The sequence below is a fragment of the Vombatus ursinus genome, unplaced genomic scaffold, assembly GCF_900497805.2.
Source record: "Vombatus ursinus unplaced genomic scaffold, bare-nosed wombat genome assembly UNPS02014832.1, whole genome shotgun sequence".
Lineage (NCBI taxonomy): Eukaryota > Metazoa > Chordata > Mammalia > Diprotodontia > Vombatidae > Vombatus > Vombatus ursinus.
The window spans coordinates 66,961,653-66,982,803 of record NW_020954610.1 but is presented as its reverse complement, the minus strand read 5'-3'; the positions used below and the strand labels follow the sequence as shown (position 1 = coordinate 66,982,803).

General features: G+C 38.4%; 1 protein-coding gene across 2 annotated transcripts in view; it reads right to left on the bottom strand.

The window, feature by feature from the left end:
* LOC114025947 (FERM domain-containing protein 3) overlaps positions 1-21,151 on the bottom strand; it is a 335,752-nt gene that overhangs the window by 156,229 nt on the left and 158,372 nt on the right. Inside the window, exons 2-3 of one of the 2 annotated variants that reach the window (XM_027839487.1) lie at positions 15,437-15,541; positions 1,309-1,351 (exon numbers count right to left, since the gene is read on the bottom strand). In XM_027839487.1, coding sequence (XP_027695288.1) covers positions 1,309-1,351; positions 15,437-15,541 — 148 coding nt within the window. Of the gene's footprint in view, positions 1-1,308; positions 1,352-15,436; positions 15,542-21,151 lie in introns of those variants that run through there. The other variant, XM_027839488.1, reaches the window with a different exon arrangement.

The window sequence follows — 21,151 nt, the reverse complement described above, 5'->3', positions numbered from 1 at the left end:
GCATCCTCCTCTGTCTCCAGACTGGCAGTCAGTGATTTCCACAGAGACATGATTACACAGGCAGATGCCTTGAACAGCTCCGTGAATGCACAACAACAAAGCAGCTCAACCTGAAATCACAGGATTGAGAGCCGGAAGGAAGCTGAGGGGTCATCTAGCCCAGGGGCTCTTAACCCGGGGTCCATAAACAGCAGATCCATAAACTTGATTTTTTAAAACATTTTGTAAGCTATTTCAGTACCATTTTGTAATCAAAGATATTTTATTCCATACATTTAACAATATTATTTTGAGAACGGATCCATTTGCTTCACTATACCGTCAAAGGTTTTCATGACACAAAGAGTTAAGAACACCTGATTTAGTCCAACCTCCTCATTTTACAACTGAGGAAACTGAGGCCCAGAGAGATTAAAGTAATTTGTTGAAAGTTACATAGTTAGTAAGTAACAGACCCAGGATTTGAATTCAGGTCTTCTAACTCCAAATCTATTGTTGTATGCTGTACCATTCTTTAAAAAAAATTTTAAAAAGCTATACTATTGTATTCTCACTACTCTTTTTGAGGGACAGAAAAGGGGAAAATAACCATCTACTCAGTGATAATAAAGCTTCTTATAAAACTTGGGCTCCCATTGCACCAGAATCATTATCAGCAACTTTTTGCAACTGAACAGGATAGAGCTTATTTCACTTCCCCAATATCAACATGGCACTTCCAAAAGATAGAAGGAGTTAAGATGGCTCTAGGAAGCAGTGAATTCTGCCCCCTAACAGAAAGGGAAGTCTCTGGGCTCCTGATAATTAATGACTCCATCTTGCAGCTGAAGTTGCTTGTGTGTACACATTTGCCTTGTTGTCCAAAGTATGGAAATTGTGAGGATAACACATGGTACTGAATGGGGAAGGATGAGAGAATCATGTTGATAGCCCTAAATGGAACAGAAAAGGGACTACCATTTTCTAAACCTCAACCAACCTTTCCAACTTCACTTGGCATTTTTCCCCCACAGGGCAACAGAACCAGAATGGTATTACAATAAAAAGAACACTGAGTTGTGGGGTCGGAGGACTTGTGTTCAAATCCTGGCATTGACACTTAGTACCTGGATCTTGGGCCAGTCACTGAACTTTCCTGAGTCTCGATTTCTTGATTTATAAAATGAGGGGGTTAGAGCAAAAGGCCTCCAAGGTCCCTTCCAGCTCTAATATGATTCTAATATGATTATAGAGTAATTGGAAAAAAACCCACAACCCAATTCTTGGGTATCTTTTTATTCAAAACCCAAGTTTGGGATCAACACTTACATTTCATTTGCTTGGCGATTGACTTGTTGGGTTCTAGCCAGTGCTGGAAAGGAAAAGAAGAGACCCACAGTCAAAATGCTGCATGGTACAGTGAAGATGTAAAAACTAAGAGGCTTTTAATAAGGTTATTCTCTTTTCATAGCATGATTCTGGTAATAATAACCCATCGTCAATTGCTCCATCCTCAGAAGGTCACCATGAACTATTTAAGCAATAATAATAGAGGAAAGGGTCTATAATTACAAACTAATAATATTAATGTCTACATGAGTAATATTTGAGTCACAGTGCATCCGATAGGGAGGCATTAGGAACACAATATGCACTCAAGGATGAAATCCCTCACTGGTTTACGAATGAATTTAGGAACTGTCAATTCGGTCTGGCCTTCCTAGGGATATAGTCAGTTCTGCTTTAACAAGACATGTGCATTCCTAAAAATCACTGTACTATGCAAAATTGCACGCTAAAAACCATAGGGTTTATACAGAAAATGGGGTCAGGAATACAACACTAAACATAACTTCATCAGTGATAGGTTAAAAAAAAAGACAGAACCTAATAATAATCGTGTCACAGTTTTATACATGTTAAATAGTTAAGAAATACATAAATACTATAACAAATAATGACAATGTCCATGGCTGATCCTGCCGCTCAGCCTATCCCCAGTTCCCATGGGGTCCCAGGCTTACTACCCATCAGGATGGTAAAGTCAATGACTCTGGACAGGGCAAAGGGTAGCCTCAGAAGGCCATAACTCCAAGACTTGTTCAAGTTGGGATGTTGAATGAGCATTTTTTCATGTAGAAAAATTCATAATGAGGAAGAGTAGCAAAACACAACCTTGTTGTATAATACATGTGGTGAGAACAGAGGTAAACTTTTGAGGTATCTTTGTTTTGTCCACTCCAATGGGACTTGGTTTTTAGCTGGGTGTAGTATTCTGTGTTTTTTTTTTTTTACTAATATACATAAATAAATGCAAAATTCAGGTTATGCTCAAATTGTTCCCTGATATGTCAATCATATTGAAACAAATTTGTGTTTTCAAAGCAGGTGTTATAGCAAAACTGACTGTGTGAAAAAAAAAAAGACTCAATTAGACAAACACTAAGCAATACTATTGAATAACCATCTCTACCTCCCTTTATCCTTAGAATGGTGTTTTAAGGCTGCCTCACAATAGCCCAAAAATAATAATTATAGGTTTGCAAAGCATTTTACATGCATTAAATTATTTGATCTCCACAACAACCCTGTGAGATAAATGCTATTATCTTCATTTTACAAATGAGAAAATAGAGGCACAGAAAAGTTAAATGACTTACCCAGGGTCACAAAGGTAGGCGGTGTCTGAGGCAATACTCAATCTGAGATCTTTCTGACTTCAAATCCTACACTCTATCCATTGCAGTATCCTCCCAGTCTTAAAGATCAGGAATCTAAGGCTCAAGGAGGTTAAATCACTTGTCCAGGATCACAAGGAATATATTTTAGATGTAGGATTTGAATTCAAGTCCAGAAATCTTTCTACTATACCATCTAGCCTCAACAAACTTTAAACTTTTCTTTATGAGTCTGGACTACCACTCAGAATAGTTATTATTGTGCTATAATGTATCAAGGGGCAGCTAGATGGCACAGTGGATAGAGCACTTGGAATCAGGAAGACTCATTTTTATGAGTTCAAATCCAGCCTCAGACACTTGACCCTGGGCAAGTCCCTTTAGGCCCTGTTTGCCTCAGTTTCCTCATCTATAAAATGAGGTGGAGTTCCCTAGAGCACTTAGTGGATAAGTGACTTGCCCAGGGTCAGAAGGCATACTTGAATCCAGGACTTCTCAGCTCTCTAGCCACTTATACCATACTGCCTAATTAAGGGTCTTATTATTGCTTTTTTTTTCCTTCAGGAAAATAGAACCATATTTCTAGGAAAACTAGAACTTTTCCTAGTTCACAGCTGTGTTCTTACAGATAAAAGTAACTGTCATATAACTAAGAAATGAGAGTTCAAGCACTGTGACCTGTTGCGAGGTCATTTAAGGAAATCATTTTTTTGAGCTTCAGAGGAAGCACTTTATGCATTGAATAGAGTCCACAAACCTAGAGTAGAAACAAACTACTTTGTTTTCCAAGATGGTGCTTGGGTTCACTAGCTGATGAAACTGTTACTTTTCAGATAGCCCCATCATCTTTACTGTGATTATTTTCTACTCTTTCCCATCTGCAACTAAGGGCCAGCTAACCGACAAAAAATAGGACTGTCAAGCCATTCACCTCTCCCCTCTTTCTAGAATTCTTCTCCTCCTTTTTCAAATCATTCTGCCCCATTAAAGCTGTTGAAATGAGTCAGCAAATGATAAGTCAGAGACATACCAGTAAATCAAATCATGCGATTATTGTACATATAAATAGATTATACTTAGGCTATTTTTTAATAGTCATTTATTCTGCTTTGTAATCAGATGTAGTAATTAGAACATCTCTGATTTCACTGCCATTTTCCTTGCAAATGAAACCTGGAGTATGCAGCACACTGGGCTTGCTTTAAAAAATAACTTTTCCCTTTCATCAATAAGCATGCTGTTGCCCTGGAGAAAAGGAAGATGTTGATCCTGCTAACCAACAACATACCTCAAGATGATGCTGGCTTACAAGAGGTAAGGCCCTCATCAGCTCCCATCTGGACTATTGTAATAATCTCCTCATTTTCAGTCCCTTTCCTTGCCCATCCATTTACCAAATAGTTGATAATATAATCTTCCTTTGAGGCAGAGGTCTTACTAAGGCCCTCCTCTGCTCAAAAGCTATCAATGGCTCCTCATTAGTGCCAGAATAAAATGCCAACTCCTTGGCCTGACATTTAAAACCCTTCATAATCTGGCTTCAACCTCCCTTTCCAGCTTTATTTCACATTGCAGTCTTGTAAGCACGCTATGTTCCTCATGTCCCACATTTGACACTCCCACTTCTCTTCCTTGGAACAGACTGTCCCTCTTTCCGGAAATGAACTAGCTTTTCATCTGCCCTGTTTTTGACCCTCCCTTCCTCCTGCCCTTTTCCCCTTCATTGGATCAGTATTCTCCAGCCTAGACCTGTAGAGGCCTGAGGGAATTAAGCCACTCAGCTCCTTCTTGGTCCTGTTGCTATATCTTTGTCCAGATTATGCCTACTAACCATGGGCACTGCCTCAATCAAACTGAGACCTACTAAAAGACCTTAGCTTGAAAAGGCCAAGGTCCCCTACTGCATCCTGGGCCATCTCCAGCTGTCCTGATCTATATGTGGCCACAGAACCCAGATGGTTCCAGAGGATAAAGTAAGGCTGGTGACTTTGCACAGCTCTCTCTCACTTAAATTCATTTCACTTGCATATCATGGCATCACCTCCTTGATGTCAAGGTCTTCTTCTAGAATGAAGGACAAATAACAATAACAACTAACCATGAGTATCCTACAGGACTCAGCACTAGGCCCTCTTCTCTTCTCCCTCTAGACTATTTCATGTGGATCTGATCTCTTGGTTCCCAAAAACCAAATTATCATCTTTATGCTGATAATTCTCAAATCTACTTATCCAGCCCTAAACTTTCTGCTAAACTCCAGTCTTACATCTCCAATTGCCTATTGGACATCTCAAACTAAATGTCCCATAGACGTGTTAAATTCATAATCTTTAATCCCAAACTGAATTTATTATCCTTCTCTTCCAAACCCTTCCCTCTTCCTAACTTCTCTACTGTTGTCAAAGGCACCGCCATTCTCCCAATGACCAAGGTGTCAGCCTCAACTTCTCACTCTCTCTCTTTCTCATTCCTTATATCCAATTTGTTGACAAGTATTGTAGTTATTACCTCCATAAAGTCTCTTGAATAAACCCCCTTCTACCTTCTGACATGGCTCTCACCCTGATACAGGCCCTCATTACCTCACATTTGGACTATTACAGTGGCCTTTTGGTTCCTCTTCCAGTCGTTTCCTCCCACTTTTCAGGTCCTAAGGTGATGTTCCTAAAACACAGGTCTGATCATGTTACCCACTCCCCAGGTCCACTCACTAAACCTCTATCACCTCCAGAATCAAATGTAAATTCTTTTATTTGATGTACAAAGTCCTTCATCACTTGTCCCCTCCTCCTCACCTGTCTTTTTATACTTTATACCCCACCTTGTACTCTGTGATCCACTGACATTGGCCTCCTACCTGTCCCATGAACAAGAAACTCCAATTCTCAACTACAGGCATTTTTACCAGTTGTTCCCCATGCCTGGAATGTTTTCTCTCTTCATTTCTGCCTCCTGACTTCCTTCAAGTCCTACCCCAAATCTCCCCTTCCCTGACCTTCCTAAATCCTAATGCCTTCCCTCTATTGAATATGTTTTTCTTTATCCTGCAGATAGCTTGTTAGTGCACAGTTGTTTTCATGTTGTCTCTGTCATTTAGCTGTACACTTCTTACGAGTAGGGACCATTTCTCGCATTTTTTGGTTTCCCCAGCACCTAGCATACAGTGGGCACTTAATAAATGTTTGTTGATTGACTGAATGATTGGAACTCTGCTTAGGACTGAGCTATCCTGAATGGTAACTGCATGCAAACTCACCTAACCCATTGCTTCTAGAAAGGGCTTGTCAATATTACACCTACTTCCATTCACCATTCCTGTGACTTTCAAAATCTGGTTCCCTTGACACCACAAGCCCATGGATATTGCTTCCCCTTTAAAAGAACAAAAATTCCTAGAGGGCAGAAACTATATTAGTTTTTGTATTTCTATCCCCAGTGCCTAGCACTGTGTCTGGAGCATAGTAGGCATTGAATAAATGCTTTTTTCATTCATCCATCTCCATCTTCCAGAATTCTTATCTTTCTCAAGACTCAGCTCAGAAGCCACCTTCCTCAGGAAACTTTTCCCCAGCCCCACCAGTCCTCAGTACTTTCTCCCTCCTAAAATGATTTTGTAGCTCCTTAATCTATGCCGACATAGTATCCTCCAGCAGAGGTGAAGCTCCTTGAGGGCAGGGGTTGTTTGGTTCTTATCTCTTATCCCCAGAACCTAACCCAGTGCCTTGCATCTAGTAGGTTGTTAATAAATATTTGTTGAATAAATAACAATAGAAGCAAAGCAAAGAAATACTGGACACAGTCAAAACATCTCAATTTGTATTCAAACTCTATAAGCTGTTCAGCCTTGGGCAGACATTTAACCCCTCTGAGCTCTAGTTTTATCAGTAACATTTGACTAATACCTAATACTAAGAAATACTTGAAAAAATTATAAATCACTAAATAAGGTATAGGGCAACTAGGTGGTGCAGTGGATAGAATGCTAGGCTTAGAATCAGGAAGACTCATCTTCCTGAGTTCAAATCTGACCTCAGATACTAATAAGCTGTGTGACCCTGGATAAGTCACTTAAACCTATTGGCCTCAGTTTCCTCATCTGTAAAATAAGCAGGAGAAGGAAATGACAAACCACTCCAGTGGTCACCAAGAGTTGGATACAACTGAAACAACCAAACATCAAAATATAAGGAATTATTATTATAACTAATATATTAGTTTCTTCACCTATTCAGGTGTAAATGTTTTAACATCTAGAAAAATCAACACATCCACATGCAAAATGGACTCGTGTTAATGTGTCCTCTGAGGCAATGTACTTCAATGTGATTTCGGGGCACTGGGAAGGCTTCCCCCAAAGCTCTGCCACTTATTCAGTGATGCCTAAAATTCCAGGCACATTTCTTTAGCTTAAGGCTTTGATCCCTATTAATATGCAAATCTACATGAGATATATTAGCCTCCTGGTAGTTAGAACTCAAAGGGTCTTCTTAGAATGTCAGAACTAGAAGGGAATTTGTTCTTGCTCCCTTTCATTTACAGAAAAATTCACTGGTGGTTTTTCTTCATTTCTACTAGAGGCTCCTTTTGGAGAAGGGAAGAGAAGATCAAAGAAGGACTTCAGATCTCAGCCCTAGTTAGTGTCAGAGCCAGGAAGAGATCTCAGATTTCTTGATTCCCCATCTACTGAATTATGGGTGCCTGAAAGACTACTGCTTCTGATCCCTCATTTTCAACTGTTAGCAGGAATGTGTGCTTTAGTATTAATGAGTTTTATATTCTTTTTCTTGAAAGTGGGTTGTGTGAGGAAGAGACCTTGAGGTCCCTAGATTCCTAAGGGAAATAAATGGAATAATAAATGAAAGCTAATTGATTTTAACTGGTTATCAATGATATTGAGGCTATATCTACTGGTCAAAACTGTATCAGGGTGCTAATCACTGGTTAAATGACACTGGAGAGATGTTAATTGTTTGACTGATGTTGGAGGGAACACAGCAGATATGATATTCCAAAACCTCTAAAAGCTATCCCTATAACACAGAGTAGTAGCTGCATGCTGGGGACCCAATGTGCAAGTCCAAGTGCAAGTTCATTGTGGTTAGCTATAATAACAATATTTTATACAGTAATTTATAATTTTTCAAAGTGCTTCCACTTATAGTTTCTTAGATATTAGTATTGAGCAAATATTACATATTTTGGAGCTCAGAGTGTCTTACCCACACATGGATTAGCCGGTAAGTTCAAAGCCCTTATAAACTACACACGTATGCTAAAGTGGCCAAAGAAGCTTAAGTCTAAGGAAGGAAGTCATGGAAATGGCACTGGCATTGGAGTCATAGGACTTAGGAGTCAAATCTTGACTTTGCCATCCTAAGTAAGGTTGGACAAGCCATTTAATTTATTTTCTCTATTGTAAAATGAGGTTTGTACTAGATGATCTCTGAGGTCCCTTCCAGCCCAAAAATTCTGATTCTAAATTGTTTTAATATCCCATTAAGCTTGTTACAATAGTATTTTACTTGAGTGACATGATTGCTACTTTATACCCAGCCACAAATACACAATTCTAGGCTCCAGGGACCGTATGTCGACATACTAGGTAAATCACCACAAGATGGCAGTCATACAATTTGAGGCTGTGGTCCTCCAGACAGCGCCATCTCTTCACTTGCAAGGTTTAAGAATCCATTGACACCCACACTGTAGGCAACTAAATATTTAATGAGATTGTGCAATCCTGTTCTGTGTTATTAAAATATAAAACTTTTAAAACTCAAGCTGACAAACAAATATTGGAATAAATTCCCTATGGCGACCAGAATACACAAGAAACAAACCCTCTCAAAAGTATGTGAAATTAACCTATAAATCCAATTTCTACTTCCCTAATTTATAATCTCAAATCAGTGTGCTCTCAGCTGCATTCATAGACATCTTTGGAGATGCTTCAAAGTTTACAGCTTCTGTGGTCCCCACAGTAGTCTTTCAGGCAAAATCTGATATTCCTGCCTGTTGCTGGCCAGTGAGAGAACTCAACCTCTAATAATGGTATTTAGACCTTCTCTAAATAATAACTCATCACCAGTTAAACCAAGTTTGAGGCTGTTTATGTCACCAAGAGAGCAAAAGCTTTGCTTAGAGAAGATGACATTTGTCTAGCCTCTCTTAATCTGGTGTTTTGTTGTTTTGTTTTGTTTTTGCCTCAAATCAGAATGGGCAGGTCATGAATAGAAGCAAGATGTTGCTCCCCAACATTTCTCACATCTCTCCTCTCCACTAACATAACTACCACTTTATTTCAGGCCCTCATCACTTCTCCCCCAAGATTACTGCAGTAGCCTCCTAATTGGCCTCCCTGCCTCCATCTCTCCCTACTTCAGTTCATCCATCCTACAGCTGCAAAAGTGATTTGCCTTAAGCACAAATATAATCATGGTACTCCCCTTCTCACTCAACTTTAGTGGCCTCCTGTTGCTTCTAAAATAAAATAAAAATTCCTCTATTTAGCTTTGAAAGCTCTTCACAACCTGGTCTCCACTACCTTCCCAATTTTATTGATCATTCCTCCTCCTTCTGCACTCATCGAACCAGCCAGACTATCTGTCTCTCTGTTCCTCACACACACTATCCTATGTCCCATCTCCCTTCTCTGGGACTGTGCACTGGTTGTTCCCATACCTAAAAATGCATGCCTTTCTCACCTCTGCCTCACAGAATCCTCTTCTTCCTTAAAAACACATCTGAAGTACCATCTTCTAAAAAAAATCTCTCCTGATGTCCTCAACTTCTTTCCAAATATTTTGTATTTAACTTTGTATTTATTCACTTCATATTTCATTTTATATATATACGTATCATTATATATATATATACACTTACACATACATATATTTCATTTAAATATATCTATACATATACACATATATGTACGTATGCATGCATGCATGTATGTATGTTTTTCTCTCTCCTTAGAATATAAGCTCCTTCAGAGTAGGGATTAATTCATTCTTTATATATATATCCCCAGTACTTAGCATAGTACCTAACACATAGTAGGTGTTTACTAAATACTTGTTGATTGGTCTTTAATGGAAGCAAGATTTTGCTGCTTCCAATTTAATTTGCTTCAGATTTCTGATTTCTGACTTTCCCCTTCCCTTTCCCCACAAGGAAGCTGGTCACTTTCAGCTAATGCTTATCATTTTTTCCCCCAACTCTGTCCCTTTAAAAACCTCTTACAAATGGCAACCTAATGTGGCACAAAGAGCATTGGCTTTACAGTCAGGACATGGGGAGATGGGTTCAAATTCCACCTCTTACACTTAAAACTTGTGTGACCTTGGGCAAGTCACAATCTCTCTAGAAGTTTCCTCTTCTGTATAATAAGCAGTTGCACAGATCCCTTCCAATCCTGAATATATGATACAAATCCTCTATAAATAACTACCGAATCTATACAGTTAAAGTTATTCTGCCTACTTGTGGACAGACTAATTTGACTATGCTATTCCCAAAGAACTCTTGATTTTAAAGTATCTGGGGAACTCAGTCTACAAGGAGAGATCATTAGCAGTCAAATTCATAACCCAGTGACAGGAGACAAGGAAACAGCCTTTCTGTTCCATGGAGGGTGGCCCTGGGATCACAGACGCCACTTTTGCTCACAGTTGACAGCACCTGTGCAGCATTTTTCCCCAGGAGCACAAACACTCTTCTGGCTGCAGGAGCAGCTGGTCAGACATAATGTCATCTGGCACTCTGGCACCTTCATTATATAGTAACCCAAAACCAACAAGGCCATTTTTAATTCCACTCCATATCTATTCCAAAGTCTCCTCTGGAAAAAGGAAATTGGCAACCAATGAACAAAGATAGTCTTTTCCAATTATTTATATGTGTGTATATACATATATATATATATATATATATATAATGCTAGCTATTTTTATTTATTTTTTAAATTAGGGCCTGACCTCTGGTTGCTTCAAGATACTAGCATTAAAAACTTCAGGATCACTTATAGCATCTGTTCGGATTCAGTCTGCTGGACTTAGTAGAGACACCAGATCAGCTTTATCCCTACTGCATCTCCGAACCCCAGAAACTCAAGGGATTCTCTATATATTTTATATTACCTATATTATTATATTATAAATTATATGTTGCCTATATCATATTGTTTTATGTATTATCATATTATATACAGTATACATATTATATACATATTATCATATTATAATATATTTATGACATTATATTATACTTAGATAATTCACAATATTTATAAATAGTCATATGATATAATAGTTATATCTAATACTTATAATGTATAGTATTTATATATTAATACTTATAAATAAATTATATAATATTTATGTGCTATATGTTTATACTATTATGGTTATTATTAGGGCTATCATTTATAAAGCTCCTTAAGATTTGCAGAGCACTTTACATATTATCTCACTTGATCCTCACAACAGCCCTGGAAGAATGGTGCTATAATTATCCCCATTTTAGAGATGAAGAAACTGGGGCTGAGTGATTTCAATTAAATTTCAATTAAATCAAGTGATTTGCCCAAGATCACACAGCTGGTAAGTCTCTGAAGCAGAATTCAAATTCATAATATATAATGTCTGTTAATAGGCTACAGACTGGATCCATGATTTCAGCAGTATAGGGAACTCCCAGGTAAGGAAAGTTCCTCCAAAGCAAGTTAGAACATTTTCTGCAACTTACAAGCTTAGTGAATCACCTGGACAACTGAAGGATTAAGTAGCTTGCCCACAGTCATTAACATGGGTCAGAAGTGGGACTTGAACCCAGGCCTTCTTGTTAATAATGTCTATCAATAATATTTAAAATACTTGTATAGTTAATTAAATAGGAACTCTGCTACTACTCTCTTGACTCTTCTATACCCAATATTATCACAAGAACAAAGAAAGTTATTGCACGAGAGTTATGAATTCTCAAGATTACATGAGCTTAGTCATTTGTCCTCTCTGGGTCTCAGTTTCTCCCTTCATAAAACAAGAGGGTTACATGAAATGATTCCTTAAGGATTTTCTTAAGGCTCTTTCAGACCTAATTCCTCTAAGGCTATTTCTAATTGAGCTTCCTTCACAAGCAGGAATGATACTACTGATTAAGATGTCCTTCCCAAGTCATATACAAAGGCAAAATTGACACTTTAAGATTGGTGGAATCAAAGGAAAATACATTGACCCAAATCTTTTGCTGGACGAGGAACCAAAAATTCATCATTTCTGGTCCTGAGATGACTAAGACTTAAGCAACTCTCAAAGAAACCAGAATTATAACATCCAACCAAGGACTTTTAAAAATGGTTCCCTCCAAATAGAAATAAAATGATAGAAAGAACACTATACTTGAGAGGCAGAAGCCAAGTTTTGATCTTAGATATGCTGTATGACTCTGGGTCCATGACTGCACATCTCTATTTCTGACATTCTGTATGAATGGGGGTGGATGGAAAAGAAGAAGATGACAACACCTTCCCAATTCATGAAGATGTTCACAAGACCAATCAAATCACATAGATAAAATCTAATTAGTACTGCAGAATAAACTATATTTATTAATTTCTATAAATTAAAGGCTATATTTACCAATTGGCATTCAATCTGGCCCTTTCTGCAACAAAAACTGAGTAAATAAAAGAAAAAGAAAAATGGAAATATTGAGTCCTTTTACTGACAAACCTCTTCACTTCAGGAGCATATGGGGCATGAGGCATCTTGCTAAACATATGGTGTTCCAAATGTAATAGTGCTAAATATTTAATACATGGCAAGGTTTTACCGTAAATCACAGCCTCAAAGAGATATGAGTCAAGCCAACCCCGCCTGCACTGCTTTAAAGGAAAGGTAAGGTTTCTATAACTCATTTGGCTTTTCATTTTTCACTATTGATTAGCCTTCTACTAAAATGATGCATCATTTCTGTTACAATAAAGTAAACCAGAGAAGCTGGGGAAAAACATCTAGAAAACAGGAACTTGATGGGAACCACTGCTCAAAATAAACTTCTCATTTTTCCTCTGTGTGGTCCTGAGGATGAATGTGTTTGTTCTCTCTCTCTCTCTCCATCTCTCTCTCACTCTCTCTCTCTCTCACTCTCTCTCTCTCACACACATTCTCTCTCTCTTTGTCTCTCCCTCTCCCTCCCTCCTTCTCTCTCTCTTTCCCAACTCTCATGCTCCCTTGTTTTCCCTCTTCTTCTCCCTACCTTCCCCTCCTCCCCATCTCATCCTCTCTCTCCGTATCTCTCCATTCCTAACCTCTTCTAGACTAAGGGCTCTTAACCTAGGGTCTTCGAACTTGTCCTTTTTAAAAAAATAATTTGATAACTAAATTTCAACATAATTGGTTTCCTTTGTAACCTTATGTATTTTACTTTATGCATTTAAAAACCTTATTCTGAGAAGGGTTTCATATGCTTCAAAGAGGACCAGGACACAAAAAGGGCTGAGATTCCCCAGTCTACAGGCAGAAGAGTGTTTGAAGATAGGACACGCCTTGGAGTCAGGAAAATTCTGCCTCACACACTAGCTGTGAGCCCCTTGTAAAGCCATTTGTCCTATCTGGGCCTCAGTTTCCCCATCTGTAAAAGAAGGAAGTTTTGGACCCAATTACCCCAAAAGTCTCTTTTTGGCTTTAAATCTAAGCTCCCAAAATCTTACATTAGAGGGGATAAATTCCAAAAAATAGCTTTGAAAAAAATGCTATGATTGTTTCTAACTTCCCCATTTCCTCATACAACAGCCATACATGGATTTCATTCAGTTTTGTCATTTACTAACAACTACAGTAAATTCTCTACGAATAAGCCAAACTCACCATTTTCACTGAAACATTACAAGACATTACACAATATTCCAGCTGTTGTCTAAAAAGTTTTAGGCACTGAGATTCTCCCTTACATAATCAATTCCTGGTATAATATAGAGCAGGGGTTATTAATGTTTGTACATCAGTGATTCCTTTGGCAGTCTGGTGAAGTCTGTGTCCCACCCCCTTCTCAGAATAAATACATAAAATAAAATACATATAGTTAAAAAGGAGACCACGAGCAGCTAAGCAGCACAATGGATAGAATACCAGGCCTGGAGTCAGAAAGACCTGAGTTCAAATCTGGCCTCAGATACCTACTAGCCATGTGACCCTAGGCAAGTCACTTAACCCTGTTTGCCTCACTTTCTTCATCTGTAAAACAAGCTGGAAAAGGAAATGGCAAACCACTCTAGTATCTTTGCCAAGAAAACCCCAAAAGGGGTCACGGAGAGTCAAACACAATTGAAAACAACTAAACGATAACAAAGGAAAACAATTATGTTGAAATATAATTATGAATTGTTTTTAAGTTCACAGGCCCTAGGATAAGAACCCCTGGTGTAGAGGGACACTGGAACCCACTACCAATGGACAGCAAAGTTTCACAAAGGATAACAAACCAACATACAAATCAGTCTAAAGGTTCTACTGCCTGTCTAGATGAAATCTTCCAATTGTCAAGGATAAGGGAAACGAAACACATCTGTCTATGTACACGCTGGTTAATACATTTTTTAAATGCAAAGAATCATTCCAAGCAAGCCCTTAGCCCTTCACCATACACACAGGGTGGGGTAGGCAGCCTCATCAGTTCTATTCTCTACATAGCAGCCACTATACCATTCTATCCTTTTTGTTTCTGTATCCCTCCAGAAACCAGCACAGTACCTGGCACATAGTACATACTTGATAACTGTTCCTTGATTCACTCTTTGATCCCCTAGAAGTAGATTTTTTTATGTTGGCTTTTAAAGTAGAAGAGAATGACTAGACCTGTGACTTCATCAGTTTAAGAAACTTCTGAGGATCCTACTTGTACCAATGCCAAGTTGGCACCTTCTCTGATGCCTTAATGTCTTAAAGTCAAGCCTAGAGTAGTCATGTCAAATTCAGGAACCAAGGAACCATGAATATGAATTTCCAATGGGCCACATATTGACTTAGAAAACCACATATTCACATTATCTATCTTTGATTCTACTTTTACTTATTTTGTTAAATATTTCCCAATTACATTTTAATCTAGTTCGGGTAGCACTTAGGAGTATTGGGGGCCTACATGGGCAGCGTGCTGGACATCACTCTACTGGAGCACGAAGAGGTTAAGTGATCACACCAGGATCACACTGCCATTGTGTTGGAGGCAAAACTTGAACTCAGGCCTTCCTGGATTTGAGGCTGGCTTTCTATTGTTTTGTTTTTATAGTAACTAAACCTATTACCTGACCTTCTTCCTTCTTTGGGGTGGTGCAGGGAGCCCACGGATACTTTTCTATTTAACATTTTGGTGTGGACAAATGCTAAGCAACATACAACAAAAATACATCAAAACCAGTATCAGCAAATAAAATAGCTCCTTTCTCAGAAACAAGGAACATTCTCTCCTCAAGGCCTGGAATTTAATGGGTGTTTAATAAATGTTTGATAAGTTTGTGGATTTTCCCTATTATCATAAGGAAGAACAAAGGAAAACCACCAAAAAATACTGGCTTTTGTCCATGGCTATCGGGGCTCACTGCACCCAAAGAGGAACAATCAGGCTGCCAGCTGCCATCTGTAGGAAATGAGATATTTTCCAAAAATTTTTGAAAGAATTTAATCATTATCTCGGAAATTTTGAGAAAAATAGTAGTGCATTACAGTTTGGGGCCTAAGTTACTTTATGGGAAAACCTATTCAGATAAGGTATTTACCTACCCGTTGCTTCTCAGGGTCCACATAGCGAATGCCAAAATAATCCTTCTCCAGCAAACTGTAATAGTTGCAGATGTGGTCTATGAGAAACTGACCTTTGGTCTCCCTCTGCAAAGAAAACACACTTATGTCAACGGGCTGACAACAACAACCCCTTGGAGATCATTGGATTTCTATTCTCCCTGGTGCAATTCTGTCTTTAATCCACTAGGGTATAAATGAGTATGCTAGTGTTACGCAAGCCACCACCAATTTATAAAGCAATTGTGTTCCCAAATTTCATTTGTAGGTCTATTTCTATTGGGAAAATATGTTCTGAGCTACAAAGGTCTATGGTGTAAATGGTGATTCCTTGGCCAGTCTACAAAAATCTAGGCATGTTGTAAAGGACAGAATGTTACTAGATATGGAATCAAAATACCTAATTTCAAATTCTGGCCCTGATACTTAATAGCTATGTGTCTGTGGGCAAGTCATTTTTAACTTTTTTTAGACTCAGTTTTTTTTTTAACTGAAAAAATGCTAATAAAATTATTTCTAGACTACAAAGTGCCAATGCAATCCAATCAGCAAGACTTTTAATAAGTTTTTTTCACTCAATGCTAGACACAAGGGTGCAAAAATGAAATGAAAATCAGGGCCTGCCTTCAAGAACTTTATATTTTCTTATGTCTGGGAAGGAGAGAAATACAACATGCAAATGGGTGAATGAGTATATGCGTAATTATTTGAGGAAGGAGAAAATTAAGAACAACTTGGGGACTGAAAAGTTTTCCCATGAGAGTTAGTAGCACATGACACAGACCCAGAAGGAAGCTAGAAATATTAAGAGGGAAGATGAGGAGGGAATACATTCCAGACATGCTTAATAACCTGTGCAAAGGCACATGGTGGGTACTTCTAAAAGTGAACCACTAGGCTCTGATTCTTATAACCAAGTCACTGCTCAGACTTTTACAATCTAGCCAATAGCTCACAAGTGCTCAGATTCCTTAAACGTCTGGCTAATATGGCGGATCTTTAATAAACCCTGTCTTTGGCTGAAAAAATAAATAAATAAATAAAAAGTGAACCACTATTTAAACAATTTGAACAAAGCAAAAGTATCTATTAAGTGCTTACTGTGTGCTGAGCATTGTGTTACACACTAAGGGCACTAATAGAAAAGTCAAGACCCACCCTAGCTAAAGGAGCTGACATTATAATTAATGGAGACAACACATTTCAGGACACTTTGGCTTCAAGGCAAATGGAAAGGCCTATAAGTCCTAAGGGTTCTACAAGTGGTATAGATGACAAGGCCAATCGGTCCTTAAAGTGTATCATGAGTTCGAAGGCCATAGCTGGAGGTCTGACCATATAATAGCAGCAAAATAATATGGTAAGGGCTGGTAGTTCTCTGTGTCTCCATGGAAGGATTATAGTTAGTGACTCCTAGCTCTTTAAGGGGGTGGCTAGGTGATGCAGTGGATAGAGTGCCAGGCCTGGAGTCAGGAAGACTCATCTTCCTGAATTCAAATTTGTCCTCAGACACTTACTAGCTGTGTGACCCTGGGCAAGTCACCTAACCCTATTTGCCTCAGTTTCCTCATCTGTAAAATGAGCTGAAGAAGGAAATGGCAAATCACTACAATATCTTTGCCAAGAAAACTCCAAATCAGGTTGCAAAAAACTGAACACAACTCAACAACAAATATACTTCAGGCGCAGCTAGGTGACTCAGAGGATAGAATGCCAGGCCTGGAGTCAGGAAGACTCATCTTTGTGAGTTCAAATCTGGTCTTGAATACGTACTAGCTGTGTGACCCTGGGTAAGTCACTTAATACTTTTTGCCTCAGTTCCTCATCTTTAAAATGAAATTTCTTTAAAAAGAAATGGCAAAGTACTCCAGAATCTTTGCCAAGAAAGCTCCAAATGAGGTCCTGAAGAGTCGGACATGACCAAAATGACTAAACTAGAGCTCATTTAACCTAGATAACCTAAATTTATAGCCCAAGTAATACTAAATAGAGTTCGTGGTACTGGGAGCAATGGGACATACAACATAGGAAGAAGAAGAAATGAATTTGCTCCCTCTTTCCATAGTACAGGGCTAACCTTCAGTATCTTTAGTTTTCACTCACATCACTTTCTACCTCATTTTCCAATCTCCAGATGCCTTCCATCTCAGGTCAAATCCTAAAATAGTATGTGACTGTTCGGGCATGGGAAGAATCCTGGAGTGGTTACCATTTTCTTGTGTGATGATACTAAATCTCAGGCATAAAAGATTTCACTCCCAGCCCATGCCTAGAACCTAGTAATACAACAGGCTTCTAACACTGCTCAAAGGGTAGGGAATTAGTACATGCTAGGGAAGAAACCAACATCCTTGTCTGTGTAAAGCTCTAGTTTTCTCCAAAAATCTCACATTGAGACATTTAATTAGGCTATAGTTTACTCTCCTCCCAGGAAAATGCCAGGTAATTAGTTTTACTTAGGAGAGACTAAAAAAAAAAAACTAAACTAAACTAAACTAAAACGGATTTTTAAATTTCAATTCCCATCAATGCTTTTTTAAAAAATTATATCCTGGAGGTTTAAGTGACATCAGCATTTGACAACAGCTAAATCCAGAGACCAAAAGAATAATCAATGGATTTACTAGCTTTTATAGATTTACTCTGTAATCTATTCATCTCAGTCAGCTTCCTGTACATTCAAATCACCAAGCATAGCATTTGAGTTCATTAGAGAATTAACAGGTTCTGGGGGCAACTGTGGGCTGGAAAACATGACAACAAAGCTCTCTTTTTTAACAGTCACTACACGGCACTAAACCTGCCATGCTGAAAAGATGTGGGTGAATTTAAAAAGTTAAAATAGCAAGAGACGGAGCAGACTTAAATTCTGCACAACATTTCCTCCACACAAAGAAAGTGTGAGTAAGGGCAGCTCCCTGCGGGCTTTCTTTTGACCAATAGCCATCCTTTGAAGTAAAGCAAAGGTGACTGTCACTGGGGCTGTCTGAGTGTGGCTGAAAACATGGCTAAGTATATAAGCTCCTTGAAGGCAGAGAATGTCTTTTGCCTCTTTATGCATCCCCAGCACTTAGTATAATGCCTGGCACATAGTAGGCCCTGAATAAATGTTTATTGATTGATTGATGGGATGTCCCCACACAAACACAAACCAGGTATATTTCCACCTGTGGTAGCAGGGTTTACTTTTCTCATACTGGAACAATACAAAAACTCTACCTTATCTCATGTAAATGGGAAAATTCCTATTTGCCAAACATTCCTCCTGGGGCCCAGAGAGACCTCCAGACTGTCAGTCCTTTCCAATACTGAGCACACAGTTGATGCTTTCTCTTTCAGGAACTACATCACTGTTTGCCACTTTTTCTCAGTACTTTTCTAGCTCTTCTGGCACCTTTATTCCTACTATTCTATTCTCTTTCTGTCTTCTATACACTGGACAGAATCTGAGTTGATACCACTGCACAAAATCAAGAGAGAAATCCATGCTCTGTTCCAATTTTTGCCATTGATTGGCTGTAGCCCCTGGATCTGGAGTCAGAAAGTCCTGAGTTCAAACCTTGGCCTCAGATACCTCCCTATATGACCCCAGGCAAGTCACTTAACCTCTATCTGCCTCAGTTTCCACATCAGTAAAAGAGGGATAATAATAGCCCCTATCTCCCAGGGTTATTGTGAGGATCAAATGAAATAATCTTTTTATAACACTTTGCAAACCTTAAGATACTATATAAATGTTAATTATTGTTATTTCTTTAAGTTATTGCAAAAACCAATATACAACTCTTAGGCTATTTGTCATTTGCCATGTTGTCATTTAATATTGAGCTCAATTCTGACACTGAGGAAAAAGCAAATGCTTTCCATCTAATAGGATTCTGAAGGGCAAAGGTAACCAGATTTGATGGACATAGAACCAGATTTGAAACAAATGACTGCAGAAGCTAGAGACCTAGGGATATTTATCCGGCAGAAGGAAAGAATTGAGGAAGAATGGGTGGAGAGAACTGTCTTCAAATATTTAAAGGATCACCATATGGAAGAGGAATCAGGTTTATCTATGTGACTCAATATAGTAAAACCAGGGAATATACAAAAAGGAGGCAGATTTGGGTTCAGTCAAGGAATTTCTCAGTAGTCAGAACTATCAGAAAATAGAATAAGTTATTTCCTGAAGTAGTGATTACACTGTCACTGAAGTTACTCATATTATAATGGAAAAAACCTGGATCTGAAGTCAGAAGACATGGGTTTGAATTCCTGTTCTGCTTAATTCCTGTGTGACTTTGAGCAAGTCCCTTAACCTCTCTGGGCTCAGTTTCCTCAGCTATAAAATAAGGGAACTGGACTAAGTGGCCTTTAAGTTTTCTTCCAGCTCTAACCCTAAATGCAATCCCATCATGATTCACAACTCCCTCAACCTATGTTTGTGCCATAGTGAGAGCAGCTAGTCACTAGAGGGCCCAAGGTACACACAGATAAGTAGAATGATGCCAGATATCACATGGCTCCTAATCTTAATTTTTCACATGAGTGCTTCCAGATGTTTCTTATCTGCATATAAAAACAGTTTAATGTCATCAAGTTTTAGCATATTATAGAGCCTCCTTAAGAAAACCCACAACCATTCAATCAAAAGAGAGGTCTGACAATTCACACAGGAAAAACAAAATGGAAGAAAAATGCCCATATCCTGACTATGACATGCTGTTGAATGGAAAGCCCATTGAGTGACTCCATCACTACATATGCATAACATACAAACTATGAACCTAGATATGCACAGCAGATGAACTAAAATCAGGGCCCAGAACTGAAAAGAGAAGAGAAATTGAAAGAACGAGCTGAGACTGGGTTGCATGCGGAAAATTAAACAATGCTTTTAATAATCAAAAGCTGCTTTCTGACACCAAAGTCCATATTTTTTCATGAAGCATACTAAAATTAAAATACTCTGGAAATGTTATAAGGCTGGGCAACATGGAAGAACACAGCAAAAACTTCAAAAAACCAGGACCACAGATGATCCAATGGTCATTAAATATATATAGTGGATGTAAATAGAATGTAACATTATTCCTAACAATGACTTGGGCTCCTTATGGTCATAAAAGTTATTATCCAGAAAATGTGTGACTGGAAAAGGAGGTATGTCAGTCACATACATAAGTAAGAAGGAAGGGTAACAGATAAACAGTCTTAGTAATACAATGGTATCTGTCTAAAGACAAAGAAGATTTTCAATGCATTGGTAATTCTCCAATAAGGATTTATAGAAGGAAATTGACAAGAATACAACTGACCAAAAAGATACAAACAAATGTGCTGTGATCTGCATTGATAGAGGGTATACTCACATACAGGAGAACTGTGATTTGTAAGTATACAGAGTGTTCAAAAAATCTTAGTGCAATTTTAAGCATTAATAACCAAAAAAAATATACTAAGACTATTGGGACACCCTGTATAAGTATTCCTAGCACCTAACAATGGTGCATTTCCCTACATATTTAAAGTTTTGTCAAATGGAATCAATTAGGTATACAAAGAACAAGTATCTTAAGACTTTGTCTTCAAGGGTAAACAAGGTATATGTAGATTTAAATAGTTATATGATATCCCAATCTCACTCCATCCCCCAATACAAAGCTGTTCTCTCTTCCATCCCATGAGGACTAGGTCTCCTCCACTCTCTCA